At 38.8% G+C, this 24839-nt stretch overlaps 2 protein-coding genes across 3 annotated transcripts; one reads left to right on the forward strand and one right to left on the reverse strand.

Annotated features, from left to right (window-relative positions):
• Positions 1-1500: 1500 nt before the first annotated feature.
• On the forward strand, positions 1501-13352 carry rab4b (RAB4B, member RAS oncogene family). 2 transcript variants are annotated; one of them, XM_008280434.1, is made up of 8 exons: positions 1501-1635; positions 5351-5431; positions 6504-6618; positions 6857-6919; positions 9905-10059; positions 10194-10289; positions 10439-10614; positions 10706-13352. In XM_008280434.1, exons 1-7 carry the CDS (start codon positions 1620-1622, stop codon positions 10552-10554), a joined length of 642 nt encoding a protein of 213 aa, XP_008278656.1. In that variant the 5' UTR covers positions 1501-1619; the 3' UTR covers positions 10555-10614; positions 10706-13352. The 2 variants fall into 2 exon arrangements, with proteins under 2 accessions (XP_008278656.1, XP_008278655.1); XM_008280433.1 differs by lacking the exon at positions 1501-1635 and adding an exon at positions 1887-1953.
• Positions 13353-14091: 739 nt separating this feature from the next.
• ap2s1 (adaptor related protein complex 2 subunit sigma 1) lies at positions 14092-20750 on the reverse strand. The gene is made up of 5 exons (XM_008280435.1): positions 20594-20750; positions 19875-20024; positions 19062-19175; positions 17238-17297; positions 14092-15700 (listed from the first exon to the last, which is right to left on the reverse strand). Exons 1-5 carry the CDS (start codon positions 20594-20596, stop codon positions 15599-15601), a joined length of 429 nt encoding a protein of 142 aa, XP_008278657.1. The 5' UTR covers positions 20597-20750; the 3' UTR covers positions 14092-15598.
• Between the last annotated feature and the right edge of the window lie 4089 nt (positions 20751-24839).

Genomic DNA, 24839 nt, shown 5'->3' on the forward strand with positions numbered 1-24839 from the left:
TCAATTTGCTGCGTGTCTCTTTTAATCAGATTTAAAGAATGACAGAACAAATAACTTTTTCTTCAGATTGTGAATGTGACAAATGAGATGTCAGTGTCTTGCCAAACAAGTGATCATATGATCTGCCAAAAAGTGATGTCACACTCCTTGTTAAAGCTGTATTGCCTACAGCTGCTTTTATCTGAATCAAACCATTAAAATGGGCAAATACACATAATTTTGTGACCACAAAAATGTATGTAGTTTATGGTAGTAATCAGGCATGACATTTAAGGTGATTATAGACAATGCTGTAGTATTGTTTCTGGTGTTTAGTCTGCGTAATAAGTCTGATATCTTTGTTTAGACTAATCAAAATGATTTATGGATAGATTTTAACTATAAAATAAGAAGAAATGATCTTATTTGCATGACCATGCATCATCCTGTGGGATATAATTTATTAAATATAAGCCTCATGAATGAAAACAAGTCATTTTGATGCCTCAGTAACATTTCAGTCACAGTGCAGGGGCTGCAGCTACTTTTGTCAGGTGGGAAACTACACCTGTAAGCCCACGTTTTGTTTGTTTGTTGTTGTTTTTGTTTTTTGGGGGGTGGGGGGTTGTACACTACCTGTCCTGGAGAAGTGTGGTCCCTCTTGTCCGGCGTCCCTGCAGACCAGCCTTTTGCAGTGTCCTCTGGAGAGTCTGTCTGGAGATGTTGGTACCAGAATTGCTCAGACTCTTCAGGATGGCCTTGGTGCTGATGTTTGGGTTCTTCTTGGCCTCTCGCACCACCATCCTTGCCAGCGCAGGGGTCACTTTTGGCTTTCTACCACGCCCTTTGAGATTTTCCACGGTGTCGAACTCCTTGTACTTTTTGATGATGCTTTGCACCGTGGCCACTGGCACTTGAAAACACTTGGATATGGCTTTATAGCCTTTCCCCGTCTTGTGTGCTGCCACAATTCGCGACCGGAGGCTCTCGCTAAGCTCGCTAATTTTAGCCATGACTTGCAATTGAGTAGTAACTGGCTGGAGAAGATCTGCAATAGCTGTTCTTAATTTATAGTGTAATTAAATGCTCTAAAACATGGTAGAAATCAAAGCTGCGAGCAGAGTCAATGGCAGTTTAAATGGTCGGTCGTCACGTGATTTGTGTAGACTTCAGGTAGTTCCAGGCAGAGTTGATACTGTAGCAGAAAATGTTATTAAAATCTCCAACGCATTGTCTTACCCTCTTTTGTCACTTGTTAGTGTTATTTGCAGCAAGAAAACACCTATTGTTTAATTAAAAAAAAAAAAAAAAAAAACACTGTGCGTCAAAAAAGCAAATAAAATCTCGTTTTTTCCCATTTTTTCAACACATTTGTTGGATTGATCCTGCTGTTTCTTGCAAAATTCCAACACGGCGAATGACTCCTGAATGCAGCACTACTCGAAGACGAGTGACGCAGCACGCAGCCGCTACGTCGTGTTTAGTCTGAGCAAAGGAAGCTAGGAAGGCATCAAGGAAACCTCTAGCATCGTAGATAAACACCCTTAAGAGGTGTGAACCCAGCGAGCACACAGCTATCACAATACCAAAAAGAACAGTAAAAAAGGTCCGCTTGAGTCCTTCATACAGCGAGGGTCAACATGTCTGAGACATACGGTATGTTTGTGCGGGGCAGACTGTTAATTTCATGCTTGCTAGCTGGTATAGAGACTCTGTGGTCTGATGTGACAGACTGGCTCTTAGCAAAGTTGCTAGTTAGCTAGCTATGTGGTTAGCTTGGGTTATGCCACCTCATGCTGTGTGTGGGCTTTATAGGTGATATTTAATGTTGACTGACGACATTTCATTCAGATTAAGTGATGTAGTTTGAGTGCTTCGTGTGTGTTAACTGACACCTCTGTTCCACTATGGCGGAGTGCTCTGCTTCGTTAAACGGTCAGCAACACGAGCAAGCGGATGGTGAGACGTGTACAGGTAAAAGTTGGCCAAACTTTACCCAAAATGCAACAGCAGTAGGTAAAAGAATGTGCTTGCAGACATTGAGGTAACCTTAGCTCGATGTAATCCAAGCAGAATGGCTGACCTTGCGAGCTAAAACAATGTTGCATTCATTCAGTCCTAGGTGCTGTGTGTTTTAATAAGAGGTAGCTGTCAGCCTCAAGGCCCAGAAGAGGAAGTTGGATGGCTGGGGCTGATCAAGGCACAGATACCTGTAGAGCAGAAACTGCTCTGGTGTGTCCCTGGTCTGCCACATCTGTTTTCACCCTGATTCACAGTAATTTCACTTCCAGAATTTAGAGACAACACTGATCACAAATATAAACGCAGCACGCAAATGGTTCTTCTTTTCCTACTTGTAGAAATAGTAATACATTTCTTTTCCATTTTTATGGTTAGAAAATGGTTTAATTTAGCCAAATGTGCACAACACATGTAAGCTGTAAATAGAGCAGAGATAAATTCTCAGCCATCGAGTTAATCCACACCCTGGTCAGGTGTGGTGTGAAAGGACAACGATTAGATAGTGTGATCAGCACACAGACACTCCCTTTAACAGGGACTCAATAAGGTCACCATAAAAATCTGCTTTTTTTTTAACATGACACCATGCCACAGATGAAAACAGAAGAATGGGCTATTGGCATGCTGGATGTTGGTACATCAGTTAAGGTTGTAGCCGGGCTAAGAAATCTTTTTGAGAAAGCTCTGGATGGACGTGTCTGACAACGTAATTCTGTCCCCAAAAATGTCTGCTAAGCCCTTCAGAATAAGTGGGACAACATGTCAGGACCAACACACTCATTAACTCTCTGCGTCAGAGATATGTGACTCGTTATTGACTTATGATTTCTGGTGTATGACCCCACTCTCAATCCTTCCATTATAATTTCTGATACAGTGTGTACTTTATTGTTTAATGACTTCTATTCTGTGATAGAGATGCCATGTACTGGAACAACAGATACTTATCCTCCTATGTTGAAAAGAGTGGATAGGATTTAATAAATGATTACATGCTGCGTATATATTTTTGTTCAGTGTATATTGCATACTAATGCTGACAGAAGATATAATTGCACCTGCACATGACTGACCACAATTGTTACAGTAAAATTTATTTATTTAGAAATGTATTACTATTCTGCATAAATTCATTCAAAAAGACTCTGCCTGACAGTATTAGTAGTACAATAGGCCCGACATGGTAGACCCAGTTGTTTTGAAACGGCACACCATCAACCTGTCCTGTTGCGCTCTCAGACACACTCTTGCCATCTGTTTCTGCTTGTACCTTCTCTCCGTCGTTCCTTGTATGAAACTTTATCCAAGTGGGCAGTATTTATGTAAAAGTGCCAGTGCTAATGGGAGCTGTAATAGCCTTTTATTGATTTCTGTCTCAGTCTGCTCAGCTGTCTCTTCTGCAGGGTCACTGGTGCAACTGGCAAAAAGCATTACGAACACAATAAATACATGTTAAATGGACACAGATGAAATTCATAAAACCTTTCACTTGGTATTTGGTCAGTACGTGTAGTCACACGTGGTTATTTATGTGAGGACAATAAAAAATATTATGTTGTGTAACATTGTTAACTCTGAATTTGGCTGACACTATTTTTAAAATGAAAAATATACTGCAGACCTATGTGTAGTGCAAATTGCTCCATGTAGGCAATATGTCCATAGATACTGGAGCAGTTTTGTTTTTTTTTTGTCATTATTTCTAATCTGTCTGCAATGTGTTGATTAACTGCTGCACTTTTGGCATACATAGATGCAAATGCATCAGGCAAGCATCTCATTTGACCTCAGGTGCAAATGCCGTGGGCAGGTTGTCAGCAAATGGGAGGACACATCAGACCTAAACCTTAGATCTGGTCCTGAGTGTGTTAAATGTTGTCACAGCGTAAGTGAATGCAGATAACAGTGTTGTTTTGTTCCCTCAGGGGTTATTTAATATTGATGTGTAAAGAATACAATAGCCTGAAAGGCTGCTTTTGAGAGGGCAGCATTGCATTCCACTCTCCTCATTGCTTTGACATATTGACAGCTTGATTGCTGTATGCAGATCTCACATGGGAATATATGATGTCTAGGAAGATGCTGAAAAGCTGAGGCAAGCTTTTAAAACAGAGCTGTTAGCCTTTGATTCTGTCAGTTCTGCTGTCATGACCACTGACAATGTGTGGTTGAGATGTAACGCTGACTGCTGTTGCAGAATAAAACTATAAGTGCCCATGGGCACCTTCACTGTGCTGTAGCTGTTTGGTTACATTGAATTTGACCTCTAGCTTGTGTTGCTTGAGAAAACACCCGCTTAAACAAACAATGACACACTATAAATGGCAGTGTGGTACGTGTCAGCCTATGAAGGTGGCTCCAAGAGCAATAGCATAATAAGTTTAAGTGTAACACAGGAACTTAAAAATCAACCTCATCATACCCTCTTGTGTTTTTTTGAAGTGCTGTTTCTGTTGACCTTGTGTGGAGCTGAATATTCACAGGATGTTCACCTGGCTGGTATCATCAACAGTGGTCACTAATGATTTGCCAGGCCAGCACTTCTTCCCTGCAGAGCTTAAGCTTAAACCAAAACTGCACACTGCTTTTAAAATTCCAAACGAAGCAGGTTCTCAGGAGGAAATGTATAGTTTGCAGTCATTACTTGCTCTCACAGTCTAAGGAACACAACCTCACTCCTGAATTTCTTGTTGTTCTTTTACTAACTCTAATTCAACATTAAAGTCTGTCTTTATTTCTCATTAACACAACTCACTTTTCATATCCTCTCTTTTTTTTTTTATCTCTTGGATCTAGTCACAGCTGCAGCACAGCGCACATATGTAAATTTCCTCTGTAGTATCTTTGGCCCCAGCACGCAAAGGCTGCCTGTGCTGTGGATATCCTTGCACATTAGTGGCCTAAGTCACTGTGGATCATGTGAGTGGGTTGGGTTGTACTCCCCAGAGCAAGGATCCACTCTCCAAAACAACAACAACAACATCTGTACAACCAGCTGGCTTTGGTCATTCAATCTCCGTGCAAGTCCGTTACCCTAAGCCAAGTTTAATAACTCTAAAGCTTCAGCTTTGCTCTAATGACATGTGTTATTAATTGCTGGTGCTTCTTCAAGGCTTCAGACAGTCATTTTCCACCTCAGACAAACAAGCATATTAAATTAGAATTGTAAGCAGCACGCTATACTGATTACATGCAAGGCTTTGTGATTAGTAGGCTAATTTGGGTTTGGTGGATACTGTGAAAGTAGTAGCTCAATGGGATTAAGAGGAAAGCTTAGGATTGTCTCTGAGGATGCAAGTGCAAAGAGCAGTAGATTCACTGATCTCTCACTCTTCTCCTCTGCTTGCAGACTTCCTGTTTAAGTTCCTGGTGATTGGCAGTGCTGGGACGGGGAAATCCTGCCTCCTCCACCAGTTCATCGAGAACAAGTGTAAGTCTCAGGGTGGGAAAAAGAGCGACTTTCTCAGCGTATAGTAGCACAGACACATTTAAATTGAAATGGTCATGAACTCGTGCTACTGATTTCATGCCATGCACATCAAATGAACCCTCTCAGTCTGCTGTGAGGTTGGATCCTGCTGAATTTTTCAACAAGTTCCTACTGAGAGTTATTCATTGACTGCTGTGTGGATGCAGGATGCAGTGTGTGCCTATCCAGATTCTTAACATTTACAGGAGGTAATTATTGAGCCAGCCAAACACAACACAAGATTCCACAGCTCTCTGGCTTGGCTGTCCTGCGTAAACAGAATCTAAAAAAAAATACACATGATTTTTAACATTTCTCTGAGCTGTAACTCTTCATGGTTAAATGAAAATTACACTTTCTGTATGGTGCAGTGCAATAAAACACCCTGGCTGACAATACCTTCAAAGGATGCACCCCTTCCACTATGTTAACAAAACTGAACATCACAAACTTCACAAAGTCAGGATTTATTGCAGGGCTGTAGAAGTATATCTAAAAAAACCCTGTGATTCAGTGTCAGTGTGTGATTTATAGCACAGTATTAGAACTGTCCATCAAACATCATAACTATAAAGATGTTCATAAGTCAGCTGGTAAGCAGTGAGGATGGCTCCTAAACAAAAGTTTCTGCTCTAAAAATACACAGTTTTGCTTTTGTAAAAACACATGAAAACTCCTGCACAGACAGTCATATATATATGTGTGTATTATTTAATTGAGATGTGCTGGGTCCCAGTGCGATCAGTAGAGAGAAGAGGGAGTTTTAATCTTATCTAGGCTCCCTATTAATGTTTGAAGGTAGCAGTTCAGTTGTTTTAAAGAAGCACCACACCCACACATTATAAAACAAGATGAAACTGTCGTCCCATTATTGTAGTGCACACCCTGTGGTTATGTGGGAAGACTTAGTCTGTATAAATACTCAAGGGACAAATACATAGTGGCATTACTATATAAACTCTGTTAGTTGTTCTGTTGCGCTGCCGTCTCATGTTCTTTCCCTTTTCACACCTTTACACCAACGCCGTTGCAGTTAAGCAGGACTCCAACCACACCATCGGCGTGGAGTTCGGTTCCAGGGTCGTCAACGTCGGCGGAAAGACAGTCAAACTGCAGATCTGGGACACCGCTGGGCAGGAACGATTCCGGTAACAGCCTGCAATATTTCCTGCTCGGTGTTTGACATACATTCTACACCCACAATCCTGTGTGAAATGTCACAATCTCGTAGCTGTGAGCAGTTCTCACAAAAGTATCGAAGTGCCTGACTGATGATGATGGTTAAAAGCAAGGGACCGTTCCTCTTTCATCTTCCCCTGTCGGATTATACCATGTGATACTGTGAATGCATTACTGTAAACAACATTTCTGCATTCTCTCCACCAGTTCTGTCACACGCAGCTACTACCGAGGAGCAGCTGGAGCACTTCTTGTCTATGATATTACCAGGTAAAACCATCGGTGCACTCACTGTCCTGCTACCTTTGCACAAATAATCCCTTTTTTCAGACAGAATACAAAAAAACCCCAAAAATGTATAATAATAATAACTTCATCTCTAAAGAACCTTTTAAAAACAGAGCACACAAAGTACTTTACTGAGAGGCTAAAATAGGAGGATACTCAGAAAGACTATTGAACAACAGACGGTCTGCAGAAAGAAAAGAATCCAGAGAAGCAAAAGTGGAAAAAGTTGAACATAGTAAAAGATTTACAAAATATATTATTACAACAAAGAACAATCAATACAAATATAATACCAAAAACCACCACAAATGCCATATCAAATTAAGGAAAAAGAACAAGTTGCATAAGAGAAAATAGAGGGTAAAATCATAAAAACAATGGTTAAAACACAACTCATAGTGCATAAATATAAATAAGTAAATACATGAAGGTTAAAAGAGCTGGACAAATAAAATAGACGTCACATAAATGCAAGTCTATAAAACTAGGTTTTAGGTTGTGATTTAAAAGAAGACACTGATTTTGTGAGCATTATCTCCTTAGGTATGTCGTTCCAAAACCGAGAAGCCCTGATAGCAACATGACTGTACCTTTACATTTAAGCCTGGACTTTGGAACGATCAGAGGAGCTCCACTTGAGAATCTAAGGCTAGCTTATATCAGGTCAAGTTTTCTGATATACAGCTTGGGGTCAGACCCTGACAAGCGTTAAAAGTGATCATTTAAATCTTAAAAGCAATTCTAAAATGGACAGGGAAGGAAGCCAGGTTTGGGGTGATGTGATGTCGAAATAGTTTATGTTTATCCATCATGTGGCAAATAGTCACAAGCATTGTACCTACGTGTTCATACCGGTGCATTTTTTTTTTTCATTAAATGATAAAATAATCATTAAAAACTACCAAAAACCTGCAAAATGTAATATTGTAGTAGGAGGAGACAGTCACAGCAATGATATTTTGAACTGTTGAAATTTCATCCAGCAGCACTTGAAATTGAAATTTACTGACGCGTGAAGCTTAACTGTAAATGGCATTCCACTTTACTCACTATAGTTTTATGACTACTTCTGTTGTTGTTTTGGGTCTGTGTGGTTTTAACAACCTATAGGTGTTATATAGCGTCCACACCACCTCCAGAAAATGGTGCAATTTTATGACTAAGCGTGGACCCGTACGGTGATATATGAATATCAGAAGCCCACTCACAGGCCGGTATTTCATAAGCTCTGGGTTGTGATAGAGGGGCTGTGAAATCAAGATGGCATGACTGCAGTAACGCAGAGAGACAGGAATGCAATACAGTTTGTGTTTGTAGGAATGTATGGGCTTTTGTGGAGGGAGGAGGAGGAGGAGCGCAGGGTGGCAGGAGCTGTAATATAGAGGCATCTTCTGGCAGGCAGCAGCAGTTGGGAAAACAGAAATCTGTCTAAATAAGTGTCACCTGAGGTAAAAAAAAAAAAAATGAGAGAGGAGGGAGAAAAATACATGAAGAGACAGATCAGAGAAGGAGGAGATGGAAAACAAAAGACTGTGGAGACATTCATCACTCTTCACACATGAAAGTGTTTGCAGGGAGATGGACAGTTGAAGTAAGGAAGAGTCTGTGAAGCAGATTGCAGCTGAGACGCCTCGTTCCATCAAGCGAGCGCACGGGGAGTTGCATCATTCTTTGGCTGTTTGTGGAAGCAGCTGTTAAACATCAGTGTGCAGACCTACACCCTTCTACTCACCTCACTGGCCTCAAGTTACTATGGACACAATGACCCTGTCCCCATGGTAACCAGTGGCTTCACCCAAAAAGAAAAAAAAAAAAAAAAAATCCACTAAAGTTGCCTTGATTTTATCTTCACTGTCCAGCAGACTGCTATGCATGCTAACTGTATATTGACTAGCCAAACGTTTTGTGTTGTTTGTTTGTCTGTAAAAGGCACTAAGAAGACATTTTGTTTGGTTTGGAGGGAAAAAAAAGCCTTTTTGCTCTGTAGCACTGATAGATCCTTCACTTGATGCTGTGACCCTGTGAAGACACTGTCTATTTGATAGATGGGAGATAACTCTGTGGGTTGGGCAGCTAGGAGTTTTTATTCCTACAATGGGAATAACCTGCTTCTAGTAAGTTGTCGTGTTTTTACATAAAGAAATTTAAAAGTACAGGTGGGGAAAAAACTTGCAAATTGAAGAATCTGTACTTCAAGATCCCTGATGAAAATAGTATTTTACCTTGCTATCATGTCCATAAGGTTTTTTTTTTTTTGCATGTTCGTAGACCAAAATGAGCAGTTAGCACCATAGCTGAGCATTTCCACCCTGAAGCTGTAGTGAACTGGTGACTCAGACTTCTGGGGTTTCATACATAACAAAGCTAAGGAGCCAATCTGGTCACTTTGCAGGCTGGGACTTGATATCAATATTATTCTTCAGAATCGATTTTTGTTCCAGAGATGTGTGGCTGAATTACTCCAATATTAGAACTGACTGTTGTGTAGCACAGAGTAGTTACAGTGTTTCAGCGGAGTTGTAGGCGAGCTGGTGTTCTGAAGCTGCAGCAAGTGAGAAGCAGTGGATGGAAAGAGAGGCAGGGACAGTGCTTACTTACATCTAAGACATTTCAAGCATTATTTCATGGAAAAAATAGTATATATGTAACTTAGATACTCAGATATTTGTTAATAGGGGTTTCATCAATAACTAAAGAGGGACTATAAGAAAATATAATAATTTCATTTACATTAACTGAAATACAAATGTAGTATTTACCATACAAAGTAACAAGCACTGTAAAGGCTCAGATATTCCTCTAAAACAGACACAGTGGCTATATTATAGGCCGACATGTGAGAATACACTCCTTGCAGGCACGACAAACTATCTGAAGCCATGTGACTGCAGAAAATATCATTTAAGCTTAACATGTTCCACGGCGACGCTTTATCCCAACACTAAGCCGCCCCGTTCTGTCTTACAGTCGGGAGACATACAACGCCCTGACCAACTGGCTGACAGACGCACGGACGCTGGCTAGCCCCAACATCGTCATCATCCTGTGTGGTAACAAGAAAGACCTGGATGCAGACAGAGAGGTGACCTTTCTGGAGGCCTCGCGCTTTGCTCAGGAGAACGGTAACTAGTTGTCAAACACTTCAAGTTTATATTTGTTTTTTAGATTTCGTCCACTTCCTTTATACTGTCCTTTTTGTATTTTTTCTTTCTTTCTTTTTTTACACTCTTAAGAGTCTTTTTTTGTGCCCACACAGAGCTGATGTTTCTGGAGACGAGTGCTCTGACGGGTGAAAACGTCGAGGAGGGTTTCTTGAAATGTGCTCGCACCATCCTCAACAAGATAGATTCAGGTACACTTTTGTTTGCTAAAGAGGTGTGTCTGCGTTGGTTGTTTCAGACGTTTGCATGCTGTGTTAAGATCTCGTTGCATATTTGCATGGATCTGTTGAGCACACATGTCCTCATGGCTGATGTTTCTTGCTGTGGTTGCCTTTAAAAGGTGAGTTGGACCCGGAGAGGATGGGTTCAGGTATCCAGTATGGAGATGCTTCGTTGAGGCAGCTGCGACAGCCGAGAGGCACCACGACACAGAATAAGCAGCAGTGTAATTGCTAGGGATCGGGCCCCACCCACACCTCCGCCCACAGGCCCACACAGACAGGACACCCCCTACAGGTCAGTGAGTTAAACGGCTAACCTAAATTTTTTGTTATGTTTTAATTTGGCGCACTATTGAGTGATTGTTCTCATTCTCGCCTCATCTCAGCTCCAGGTGGTTTTTGGTGTGTGCGACCCTCAATCCGCTGTCTCACACACCTCGGATCACCTCGATGAGTGGTCGTGGAGATCACTGCAACCCCTGACCCCTGACCTCTGGTAAGAGTCTCTTCTTCTTACCTGAGGGGGTCAGTTTTTGCTCCTGCATCTGAACAAGGCGACCCCTCGGTGTGAACCTGGCGGGATCATACAGAAGAGAAATCCTCGTCTTAAAAGATGGTTTCCCACTTGCTTACCAGAAAAGGACAAGTCAAGGGTTGTGTGTATGGGCTGCCCTACTCTTGTTTTATCTCTGTGCTTTTTTTTTTTGTTTCATTCTGATTTTAGTATCCCCAAAATGCTTTCTGCGTTTGCACATCATCGTTTGTAAGTTATTATTGTTATATCTATTTTGCGCATATTCATCATTCAACCTCTCCCAATGTTATTCATGATTGATTTGGTTATTTGAGTTTTAGCATTCATAAAGACACCTGCTGGTCATTGACTTAACCGTATTTTCCATAAATCGAGGTCGTATTAATAGTGACTAAGTGATAAATAGTCTAAGTGTGTCCTCTCATAAGAAGTTGACTTGCACAGATTTTGGGTTATAAATAATGTATAGAAATTTATTCCTAATGCGAAGCAATGCAAATCCTCGCAAAGATTTTTGCAGTTATTGTCAAGTGATACTTCTCATTTTGATCTGAAAATTGAAGCTGCTAATCACTGGATTTAGGTGTACTTCAGATTTTTTAAAGCCAAAACAGGCCCACATGTAGAGCCCGGGACTTTTAGTCGCTCTGAAGTGTGTGTGTGTGTGTGTGTGTTACATTGAGTCTTGCATTGAAAACTTTTGGTTTGTGTTAAAAATACACTGTTATTATGAAGAGTATTGGCCTTAGTGATATACTCGATATTGTGGCTCTGTAGTATATTATTCCCAGCTGCCATGTCTCTAAACTGTCAAAGGGAATGATCCAATCACTCCACTCTACACCCACGTGGGCAAGCCAGTGGGTCAGGTTTAAAGCACAAAGAAGAGAACATTTGCTCTTTATTTTACCCAAAGGTCCTAAAGTCTGTAGATGGGGTGTTTTTTTTTTGTTTTGTTTTTTTACATTCACACCATGTTTAAATCCATATGTCTCTGCTCCTGTTACAGTGAAAGATTAAGAAAGCGTCATCAATCTTTGCAAATGTTTTTGACTCCTCCTGCTGGGCATGACCTCCCTTTGATTCGTACTGCTCTACATGCACACACTGTACAAGGGACGTCACAGGAAACCACAGTTGGTTTTGCCTGTGTGTCGTGTTTAGGAAACTTTCGTGCCGCCCACCCAGTTCCTTCACTGCGGTTTGACATTGTAAAATCATGACAGGTTGTAAAAGCGCCTTTCAAAAAAAAAAAAAAAAAGTCAGGATTGTGTTTTTACCCTCTCAAGTAGTCACTTCTCTTTGTCAAGTACAGAAATACCGTCGCTCTGCTCTGCTGCAAAATGTCTCAGAGTTTGCTGAGGTGACCCAGATGTTTTCTCCTTGGAATCCTCCCTGTGTTGCCCCGGAGAGAAACAGGGAATTTCCAGTGCAACACGGTTTCCTCTCTCCTCACTGACAGCATGTTTTGTGGCGCTGCCGGAGGAAAATGAGGCTATGAGTTAATAACTTTAAAAACATCCCCAAATCCCGCCCCGCTGAGTCAAAGGCGCTTGCTTCTGTCTGAATCACTGAGAGCAGGTTACGCCGACCCAGCCAAGAGGAGATCAAAACAAACTGCCTGCAAACTTCTTTCTCACGTCTCTGTCCTCCGGCGTTAGCATATGTCCTTCCAGACAAACCATATGTGTTTAAGCTCAAGCAAGCCAGTACTCTGAAGGGAGAAAGATGGCGAGTTGTGCAAACACGTGATAGTATAGGATATCAAGAGACAGATGGTCAAAACTTGTTGCTTTCATAAAATATTTGCATCATGTGATAGTTTGTCTCCTTCTGCAAGTGCACTTTTACTTTTGAATTTTCATTTTTTGTTTTTGTTTATATGCTGTAACTATAGAAATGTACATTTTATTTTACTTGAACTGTAAACTGTAATAAAGATTTTAATTGTAGATGTTATCATTTCTTACTAAATAACAACTGAGATTCTTAATTTTGAGTTCCTCGTTTCCTCGTAAGCAAAGAATGTTGCGGCGATGCCAGCTCCTGCTGTCTGAGGTTTGATTTGTTTATTGCTCTCTGCTGACGTGGAGGTGATGATGAAAGGGTGATGACTTTGTGAGACGTAGGTGGACTGTCAGCAGCAACTCTGATTACTCCTGTTTCCCTGGATGTCGAAAACAACCGAGTCATCTAAATGGTTGAATCAGCATTTGTTTGTGTGTTCATTGTACAGTTCATAATAAGCAATCATCAGGATAGCCATATATGAGCATTGTTTTCTCGCTCGTTCCAGTCTGGATTCAATCGTGTGATGAACGCAATCCAACTCAGTTGCTGCTTAGTAACTAATGTTGTATAATCAGCCTGAATACTACTGTACATCTCAAGTAACCTATCCTGTAAATAAGATTTGTCTATTGTCTATTGAGGGTGAGTGTTGCTCATTGATTGTAATGATTATGCAATTCCCAGTAAACTGCTTGTTTTTCAGTTAATACCTTTCACCTGTCTCCTTGATCTTAATGTTGTTCCCTGTGCTTTGTAATTAAGGTCTTGTAAGTGCTCCATTTGTTAAACTGCACCAGATCCAGAATATTGGGTAAATCTCACTTTTTTTTTTTCTTTTTTCTTTTTTTTCTTCCCTCGACCGTGTGCACAAATGCGAGCTGCGTTTACACATCAGGTTTACAGCCGGCTGACTTAACGGACCTTGAAATTCAACAATGGAATCTATGTACATGATTCATTTCCCCTCCTCCGCCATTCTTTAGTCGAATCATTTCTCCCAAAGGCAGTCAGGTTGAGGTTAGGATATCAGAGGACTCGTATGATGAAGAGTAAATGCCCTCTGTGTCCAATTGTCTGGATTTATGCTCTTGGGTCGATGGAGCAACGGCTAGAGTGGTTTAATGTAGCTGAAGTGGATATATTGACTGATTTATTGATCCGAGGCAGGCTGTCAGGATGACCTCATATTGCATATTGTGTAATTTACTGCAGAAAAAGCTGATTGTTTCACCACTAGATGGTGCTAAAACACTGGATGGACGATTCATGTTTAGTCTTTTCAGAAGCTGATTCATATCAAATCAAGGCAACAAATATGGAAGAATACTTGTAGTGTACTTTTGAGCATATTATACATCAGGAAATAATTCTAAGGGGGGAAATATAAAGATCTAAATGTAATAAAATTCAGTTTTCATAGACGAATCAAAAATGAAAGGCAGAAACTGTTGTCACTTCATCTGTTTATTTACACAAAATGGGACATACTGATGCAGGTAGTTGAACAGGAGACAGCAATACACACATCTTCCATCAACAAACTCACAGGTGAACAAGAGGGGAAGCAGTACACATGTCACTGTTGCCTAATCATTTAAAAAAAATACAAAAGTTCAACAACACTTGAAACCATCTTTGACACCTTTGAGACTGGATATGGTTAAAATTTGAGTCTGACAATCTCATAAACATTTAAGTTCAGCGAAGGGACGTGAATAACATGTTTTCTTCAGAGTACGTGTGGCTTGTACGAGGAATTTAAAACGTCGTTTATTTAATGCAGTGCCAAAGGAATGTACGGAAATGGAAGAAAGAACCACTCTTTCTGCAATGAATGTGTTAATTTCACAATGTTCAACACAAGATACGCTGTATGTACACACCATACAAAGCAAAACTTCACAGTACTGCTTTGTGTAAAATATACTTTCTATGTCCGGGTCTTGTTCCATCTGAGTTGTTTAAGTGTTTTAAGAGTGACCAACAAGCACCATTTGCTGTAACCAGTCTGATCCAATGATGTCGATGATTTGAAATGCAATGAAAATCATTACACGGCGTCCAAAGTGCAACCATGTGATCCAACATAACCTACACTATTTATCATCAATCAGCCATGAGGATGTCTGACGCAGCACAGGTTGCCATAACACATCATCAAAATGGCACTCGTTCTGAGTACTCTCCATTCAATTATGAACTTGCTGTGCTGGGTCAATTGCTCTAAAGGGCTTTCTACTTGTAGTTTGCTTGTACTGCGATCCAGATTTAAAATGTGCAGTAGCCACGATGAATACCGTAATACATGCAGGAACGTTCTTTATGTGGATTTATAGAAATGGCTGCAAGACTGTTGTAAGTCCTCAACGCACACAGACCATTACAGGCTTTCTCTCTTTATGGTGCTTGTTAGTTACAGTAGTGCCATTAAATAAATGTTTCGGGTAATGAGAGGAGGAGGAGGAGGAGGTGGAAGAAGAGGGGGAGGGCAGGAGAGAGCAGTGTCACACTGATTTCCACACTGCACAGAGATAAATGCAATGACTAACTAGCTACTACATGAAAAAACTAATTTCTGCTGCCCCTGGCTTTGGGTAAAATGAACAGAATGTAGACTGTAACGTAAGAGATATATGAAATGTTAACATGTTGAAATGTACTGTGTAGTCTTAATACGAGATGACATCTTTAGCAGTACAAGGATACAGAATATTGCAACATACAGACTGTAACGACAGACAGGTTAGTTTAACTTCTATATCTATATGTAAACAATATTGCGTATTTCTCTTCTAAACAACCCGCCTCTCCTGAAGTTCTCTTAAACGTTGGCGATGTAGAGGCAGGAGAGTGATGGGGGTCCTTCCCAGAGTGGTAGAAACGAGGAGTATGTTGGTGCGGGTGCCAGGGCAGCAGGTTTGTGGGCAGGTAGCGTCGATGGTTGTCAATATTTCTACTCAAGTGACTGCAGCATGAGGAGCTGTTTGAGGACCTTGGTCTGACTGGTCTCCCTGATCTCTCCTGCCAGGAACATCTCATCCACCACTGTGTAGACCTTCAAACACAGACACAGACAGGGCATCAGAAGACAATGGTGAGACAGAAGGAACTGAGAGGATTGACCCTCTGAAACAAAATCACACCATTTATCAGAGTAACAAATTGTAAAAACAGAAAGAATCATCAGCTTTTCTATTATCAGATGATCCTTGAGTTACTCGTCTCTGACATGCTGTTCAGCCTCATTTTAAAAATTGCCAAAAGGATAACCTGTGTTCTAATCAGGTTATGTAAAAACTGAAAAAATCTGCAAAACAGAAAGAAATTCCGGGTTCTCAACTTTCTGACAGTTGTTGAACTACTTATCTGTGATGTGCCATTCTGCCATAAAAATGAACCAAACCTACGCTTAAAATTGTCACATATCATCAAATTTACTTTTTCTGTCTCATTTAAAAATTAGCTAAAAAATAAAACATTTGCTCTAATTAGGTTCTGTAAAAAAGAAAAAATTCTAAGTTCCACTGTGTAACCAGGAAGACATCAGCGACTCAGGTGTGACCAACAGCCACGTGACAAAAATTCAGGAACTTATTGGCTGAAGTGGGCTGAACTGCAGGCTGTGTGTATTCAGATGGGAGACAAGTATGGAACCTAAATGATTTTTTTTTTTTTCCAGTATTAGAAAAATCTATGGGCACTTAGAAAAATGTTGTGCATCTTGATTCTAGATTATCTTCATTTTTTGTAAAAATAAGTATTTAAAGAAATTCAACTCTCCTGTTAACTTTAACTATGATTTATAGCATTATAACTCTATCATACTACATGAAAGGCATTTTGGATTTCTCTCTACTTCAAGGCATAGTTGTGCTGTTTCCACAGAGGTGCAAGACTTTATATTGCTGTAAAATATGAGCCCACAGTGAGTAGAAATGTGAGGAAATTGCCCAGAAGCTGCGTGTGGTTCAGAAGGTTAAGGATATGTGGGACAAATACAGTGTACAAATACCAAAAGTCCTCCTCTAGCTTGTATTCAACATCCCTTAACTCCACCTTTGTGTCATCAAAATGTAAAAATAACCACTGGCTACTGACTAAAAGCATACATGAACTGACCTGACAAATATGACATCATAAATCAGTTTTTCCTTGTGACACACCTGGGGAAAGCAGGTGACTGAGCTTGTGAAATAGGTTGTCAATAGTTGGGTTCTCTTATTTGTCAGTTTCTGGTCATGAGCCGTCAAACATTCGTGGTGATTCATTAAAGTTACACATGTGGGCGGATGTTCAGACACCTTGGGTAATTAGCAAGAACGCCGGCAGGAGATGGGGGATGGGAATTAAACATGTTTGTTTCTTAGCATTTCTTTCTTTGAAAAATATAAATGCATCCCCCGCTAAAATGGTTTAGATGAATGTCACTGAATAACTGCTCTAGTTGCCAGTAGTATATCAGTTGCCATGGCACTGGACTGACAGAAACATTTTATTATCTGCCTTTTGTCCTCCTCTGTTCCTTCTGTCTGTTCAAGGTATTTAAGTAAGAACTTGAAAATATCAAAAATGAAGGGAAAAATAATCCTTACCTTGTAGAAGTTGAACACAAGGTCCAATTCACACACGTTGTGAAAATACTCATTCAGCACCTGAGACAGGAAGAGCAGAAAATTTGAACTTTTAATGCAATCAGATAGCAACCCGCAGATAATGAAATAACCTACTTTAGTAAGACAAAGATATAATTGTATATCTTAATGTGATGCATTAGTTCAGAGACAAAGTGACACTGTAGAAGCAGCAGAATCCACTTAACAACCATGTAATAAGATGATTTCTACTACAAGGACATCCATCAGTTTAAAATTAATGTGGTTCTGGTCTCCTCTCGTTTCCACCAGAGATTGTTTTAAGCACTGATACAGTGTCATTTACAACAGCACAATTAGTGACCCTTTGTTCAGAATTTGCTACGGTGAATGTTAAAACAAGCCCGTGAGCAAATCCTGCTGTGAGCCGATGTGCAGTTCAGCTTAGTTTATCCAACATAAGAATGGGTGCAGCGATTAAAAAAAAAAAAAACAATAATCTGATAAACATCCACTGTTTTTGTGGATGTGGCCCCATCAAATAACAAGCTGACAAGCTGCAATTCAAGACTGTGTATGTATGTGCGTTTAAGAAGTGCACTTAGATGCATTCCTTCATAGTCAAACATTATACAAATGACCTTCACTTCTGACCGCACTGGAGAAAATATGGTCTGTTTGTCTTAGCAAATAACAAACACTAGATTACATTCAAGCAACAAATTTCTGTTGGTATGATTAGATTCTAAAAAATAAATATGATTAGAGAGAGTAAACGCTGTTAAAAAAAAAAAAGTAATTAAATACACTACAAGATACAATTCAAGCTGATTTCTAAAGTCTTGCCATATTCACATGGCTTTTAATAAACTTATCTTGCTACGTTGGTTTAGTCTGTGATTAAACCAAATAATACAAAAAACAACTAATTACTTTTAAAAATGACATTGTAAATTTCTGGAATAACTCGACATTTATGTCTCCCTGTACTCGTGTAAACAGTGAACAAATCTGATGCAGCAAAGGACCCCAAAATCAAAACAGACTATTTCTGTTATGGATTTATGCTGTTTAGGAAGCTTTGCTACAGACACAACTGACAACAGATTGATATTATGTACATAAATACTGTTGTGTCAGGCAATAATTTACTGCAGTTACATCAAGCAAAATTAAGACAGGAGTGATAATCTCAACAGCTTCATGTATCCTGGTGTTTCAACGTCACACGGCTACTTGATAAAACACACATTTTTTTAATCAAATACACTTCGTCATAGGCCTTAGGCCCCTCAGTAAACGGGGCCACAACTCAGTTTGCCTTTAAAAAAAATGTCTTTGGTTAAACTGTGTGCCATGACCACCACCACACATCATCCTGAGTTCATTTTATTTTTGTTCATTATAAATGTTTATTTCAAGTTCAAATAAATAAACTATGACTTCTTAGTGGTCCTTTCAATGTAATAATCCAAACTTAACGTTATATTTGTCATGGTGTTTTAGGTACTATTGCAAAAGTACACATTTATTGTGGACAAAGCCTTAAATGTCTCCCAATATGTATTACCCACAAACTGCACAGAGTTAATGATAAACAGTTAATAATAAACAAATAATTTGTTCCACTAAATGTCATTTGACTGGAGTCCTTATATCCCATTAGAATGCTGCAGGTTTGATATTACAGAGCTGTGAGACAGTAGACGAGGATAAATTCTCAACAAAATCCTTAGGAGACATTCCTGCAAACAATCAGACCATGAGAACTAAATTATCATAGTTCACTAAATCCATATATCATGTGTGGTGTGTTTCAGTTACCTCTACAAAGTTGTGGATTCCCTCGAGGTATGCCAGGTTATTATCAGTCACATCCACACAAATACAGAAGTACAGACCAGCATAACGTCGATAAATGATCTTGAAGTTCCTGAACTGTGAGAACAACACACACAAATCCTCATAAATCCTTATATTATGACAACAACACAAGCTCCCAAGCTTTACAGTAAACCCCACCCATTATTTGTCTAATAACTGTGAAGCACTGTGAGGTTTTACACATTCCCAGGCAAATAATTTGCACATTGATGCACAGTCTGTATACAGCTGTCTCACCTAAATAACGTTATTTCAATTACTTTCATAACAGCTGGCATTTGCTACACAAGCTTTTCCTGTGACTTTAGCACTTACTGTTAATTTGACTGGCAACACTTGCTTTTTTAAATATATTTTACTTGCCAGGGTTTACTGTTATGCAACAAACACCAAGTACAATTCTTCATTTGTGAAACCCAATTGGCAATGAAACAGGTTCTGATTCTAATTCAAAATGCATATTAAACTGATCAGCAGACCAGAATTCCACTAGATTACCATCCATTGATTGCAAAGTTGTGTTGTCTTCCAAACCGTTTCAGAAGTTACTAAAATGGACAGTTTTTATTATAAAAACAGGAAAACGTTTTTAATATATACTGACAAGTATTTTAAACAACATTGTGTTTTCAATCATTATACTGGATTTAGAAAATATCTACTAGTTGGGGCATGTTACAGAACCATGCAGAAAAAACATGCAATGCATATATATATATATATATATACATATGGTACTGACTGATCCCATACCTCCACAAAGTTGGTGTGCTTGGCGTCCCTGACAGTTACCACAGCATGGACCTCCTCAATCAACTTCTGCTTTTCATCATCATCAAACTGCATGTACCATTTGGCCAATCGTGTCTTCCCTGCTCGGTTCTGGATGAGGATAAAGCGGATCTATACGAGGCAAAAGACAGAAAGACAAACATGAACTCAACAGAAATACTCCACTAAAGTACTTATCCTTGGCGTCCAATATTGAATAATTTCAGACAGACATGAGGCACATAGAATTCTTAAACTAGCTCCCCACGAGTATCTATAGATACTTTTTTGGGCTATTACGATCTGTCGTTTATAATCTAAGTACAGGTGTTGTCTGTGCATATCCATTTTATTACCCTAATAGCTAAAAGTGTCTATCCACAGGTAACTAGCTAGATATACACTGATAGCATTAGCTTTATCTAAAGTGACAGATAACGTTAGCTTAACCACACCCCTTTATATTTCACAACATCCCTGTGCAAGAATTTGACAGCGTCAGAATAAACACGATAGGATTTATTAAAACGAAGTTTTGGTTGGTCTCTGTGCTGTCGTGACTTCAAACCTTTGGCCTAACAGCTAACGTTTCTCCTGACTGAAAGAGGTTATATGGCGAACTCTCAACGCTAGCAAACTAGCTTCAATATGCTACTAGCATGAGAAGAAAACAGAACAGAGTCCTTTTGTGACATATTTACCATTTTCGTCTCCTAAATATGAACCTTGGAGGGTCCAGAAAGTGCGTTCCTGAGCAATTATGCAGAGGGTTTACATAAATTCATCGGTACTTTATCGACCGCTCGTCCGCTATCTTCCCCAAGCTAATAGGAAGTGGAAGAACTACGCTGAGTGACGTTGCATGGCGGGAAGTGTAGTTTTCGCTGCCACATTTTGAACTTATAGAATGTGATACAGAACTACAAGAACCAGCGTCACTCTACGACGTCGCTTTTAAGCCGAGCTTTTGGTCACATGAGCGACAGAGGTGTTGTTCATGTTACTTTATGTAGCTTCAGGTGTTTTCTTTAGCTTCTGTGTGTTTTTAACAAATATTTTATTTAAAGTAACAACAATGATAGATAATCTTGTTTATTGTTTTATGTCTTTATATTAAATACTCAGCGAGCTTATAAGAAAGTCATTAGTCCTATAGTCAGTAGGTGGGTTTCAAATTAGGGTCATTGTTTATGTTTTTGTTGTTTATTTGTTTTTATCTCCTTGAGTTGCTTTGCCTAAAGTTTCTTCCCAGGACCCTGCTCAACTCTCACTGAAGACACTATGTAGTGATATTGCTTGAATGCGTCTGTATTTGTGGTTTCTCTTATTGGTTAAAGTAGATCTAAATGTTTGTTTGTTATTGTGAATTTTATCCTTTATATATGTACACTATCCTTAACTAGGAAAGTGTTTTGTAACAGCCTGTCAGTATTTCCTGTGTTGTACTTGCGTGACGCCCCTAAAGGCCAAAGAAAGAAGATGATTCCTTCCGAAGGCACAAGCTGACAGGCGTTGGTGTTTTTAATGTCTGTAGCCCACTGAAATAAAGGCTTTTAACTTTTCAAACCCACCCTGAGTGCCGGGGCCTTGATTTTTTGTGCTATTTATTTTGGTTGTAATTCTTCCATTCTCCTTGATCATTATTCCTTTCCTTTGGCACCGATAATTTGAAGGTCACCAGTACTACTCCTGTCACTTCTCGCCTTTTTATATTTTAAAAAAAGCGTCTTTTGTTTTCGAAAGTCTTTTTTTTTAGCCACGTTTAATATTTCACCATGTATGTGGTCAAGTGCACCACATCACATTTGTCACACGCCTAAGAATTATTTTCATTACAGAATGAAAAGACAGGCTAGCGATATATATTTGCACCCTCCTGAGGTTACATTATTTGTGGTTGTTTTCTGCAGAGTCAGGGCTCAGGGTTTGTTTACTGGTCTGGCTGGGCAGCCAGTTCACCGCAGAACATTGCCCAGACAGCTTGGACAGCTTGCCTCTGAGCGTTCTGGGCGTTTAGGGAGTCAGAGGGGGGATGGAGGTGGAGGGGTGGGTGGGGGGGACTGTGATTGTCAGGGATTGCACAACTGTGAGTGGAGGAATGTGCCTGCCCTTGGGACCCAGAAATATTTCAGCTGCAAATGCAGAGAGCGTTGAGGTGGGATAGGGGAAGAAATAAAATGAAAGGGAAAACCAACCAGTGAGTAAACAAAAGGAGTTTGTCTTTCATATGACGCTTGCAGCTGTGTTTTGATACTGGCGTGCTCAGAGCAATAAAAACAAGAGCGATGCGGTGATGTTTATGTAGCACAAATAGCATTATGTGTCATGATTTAATAAGCTAAATGAGCAAAGGTTTTGCTGTAGAAGCCAGTCTGTGTAAAAGAGAAGAGAGAAAAAAAAAAGCAGAGGTAGGAGAAAGGGACGTACAACAGAGGCAGATTATTCAACAGAAACTTTGACCCCTGCTAATCTCGCTCTGTGTGATTGGGGTCATGCAAATATCGCTGAGAACACAGTGACTAATGTGACTGGACAGAAGCGTGTGGACTTATTCAAACGGAGGACACTGCACCTTGAACCCTGCTTGACTGTGTGTTCAATGGTGGGTCACATTTCAAACTGTCAAACCACACAGAGTGAACTTACATACATGACAATATTACATCTCACATAGGTACAAATCAAACTTCTATATCTGCAAATGATTATTTCTTTTGTATTGCTTTTACTATTCAACCAGCCAGGAGGTTAAATATCACAACAACATTTACCTTGACACGAGTTTCAGACATGACGTCTCCGTTGTTTACAGGGTGCAGTGTTTCAGTCTTAAATGTCTCCTAAAGTGCCAAATTCCAGATCGAAATAATAAATTGAGTGTTACAGCCACACAAAGTATTTGTTTTCATATCACACAGAGTTTAGATTACCAGATCGGAATTGCATGTTCTAGGAAGTTCAAGGAAGGACTAAAGAATTACAAGAGACGGTCCCACTGCAAGACACTAAACATCTGTTTGAGCTGTTACCGGCTGTTGTCTCAGTACAACACTGCAGACGTTTTTCCGATGCGGAAGAAGCTCTACTGTCTTCCTTTAAAAGCGTAATTTTTTATTTTTATTTTTATCGTTGAGTGGTTAAAATCCTCAAAGGTCAAACCGCTTCACAGTAACTCTTTTACCAAGTGGATGACTCCGTGCACAACACATAATTAGGACTGACCTTTGAGATGATTGATTTTCTCAGGAAAGGTATTAAATATTTCCTCTCTCTGCTGCTCGATAAGGTTTTAGGTAGGAGTGCTTGGGTGAATGCACAACAAATCTATTAGATGCAATGCAGCCGTGGAACATTAAAGTCTGTTAGGGGATGACTAATGTTTGGATATGTAGGGGGAAATGGGGATCAGCTGTGAGAGGAAGTGGTTTTTGAACCAGGGGGCCAAGAGGGCAAATGGACCAAAATAAAACCAATTAATTACAATCATGATGACATGAACACATTTCTTCTTCTTCTTTTTATTTTTTTATAGCACTGAAATAATGCTGCAATGGAACAGACTGCAATATGACAGATGAGTCAGACGTCAGGTATAGATCAGTGTAATCGCACAGAGCTGAGATCTGTCATGCTGGTGTATTTATCTTGATAAATAGAAGATGCATTGCACTACAGTACGTATACTTTGCATGTATATGTTTATCAAAATAAATAACGCCGCCCATTTTACGAAATAAAAACTAAAACACAAAAAAGTGTTACATCTTCTTTTGTGATGTGGTGAAAGTAATAAGCAACAGAAAATGGAAATACAACCAACTTAAACTGTATTTTAAAAATTAAATTAATCAAATTAAATTAAATGCAATTTAAAACAAGTATTTTTAAAAATTATTTTTAGTTATTTTTTTTCCACCTATACAATGTAAAGCAACCCTTTGAAAAATAGTACTCTTTTTGGTATGTAAATCTTGATATCATCTTCAAAAGTTCATAATAAGTATTTTTTTTAAATGTATATAAGGATTTGTGTGCATACATGCGTATATATATATGGATATGTTTTTTGTTTTTAATATCTATCTATATAATTATTTCTACAGATATTTCTTCTCTAATTTCTTGTGGTTTTTATGTTTATAGTCATTGCTATTTTTTATTTTATTTTATTTTATTTTTGTGTTTTAAGCACATTCAGTCATTCATTATCTTAATTTTTGTTTGTGCTTTTAGTATTTTTCTTTACTGTATGGACATTTTCCTAAATTTTCAATTTTCCTTGATGTTTTAATATTTTTAGTTGTAATTATGGATATTTAATAAAAATTTTAGTTTGCATATAAACTTAGACACTGTGAAGGATATTCCTTTTATTTATTTATTTTAGTATTTATTAATGTTATGAAAATTTCTTTTAACATTTCTTTTAACATTTACTTTCTTTTTTAACATTTTCGACAATTTAGTTTGTTATAAATATTTCTTTTATTTTCTGTCTTTCTTATTATTTATTGATTTTTAGATATTGTGATCAATATTTCTTTAACCTTTCTTAGATTGTTATTAGATTGTTCTGTTTTTGTAATGTTTTTAAAATATTTAATTGTTTTAAGTGGTTTTTTTGTCAGTGTTACGGATATTTATTTTAACAAAGTTTTTAAAAATATATATTATTAGGCTTTGTCATGGATATATGTGATTTTTGCAATTTTAATATTGCTTGTCAGTGTTGTGATTTTTTTATTTCTTTATTTTTTGTTTAATATTTTTTCACTTTTGTATGGGAATTATTTTTCTTTTTTTACTTTTTTAAAATAAGCTATTTTTTGTCATTGCTACAGATCATGTCTTTAGTATTTATTTTCTTTTCTATTTTAATCGTATTTTTTTTTTTTTAATTATTTCATTTTTTTCTTTATTTAAAAAAAAAATCAGTGTTACCTATAA

This window comes from Stegastes partitus, unplaced genomic scaffold, assembly GCF_000690725.1.
Source record: "Stegastes partitus isolate 25-593 unplaced genomic scaffold, Stegastes_partitus-1.0.2 Scaffold194, whole genome shotgun sequence".
In the NCBI taxonomy this organism is placed as follows: Eukaryota; Metazoa; Chordata; class Actinopteri; family Pomacentridae; genus Stegastes; species Stegastes partitus.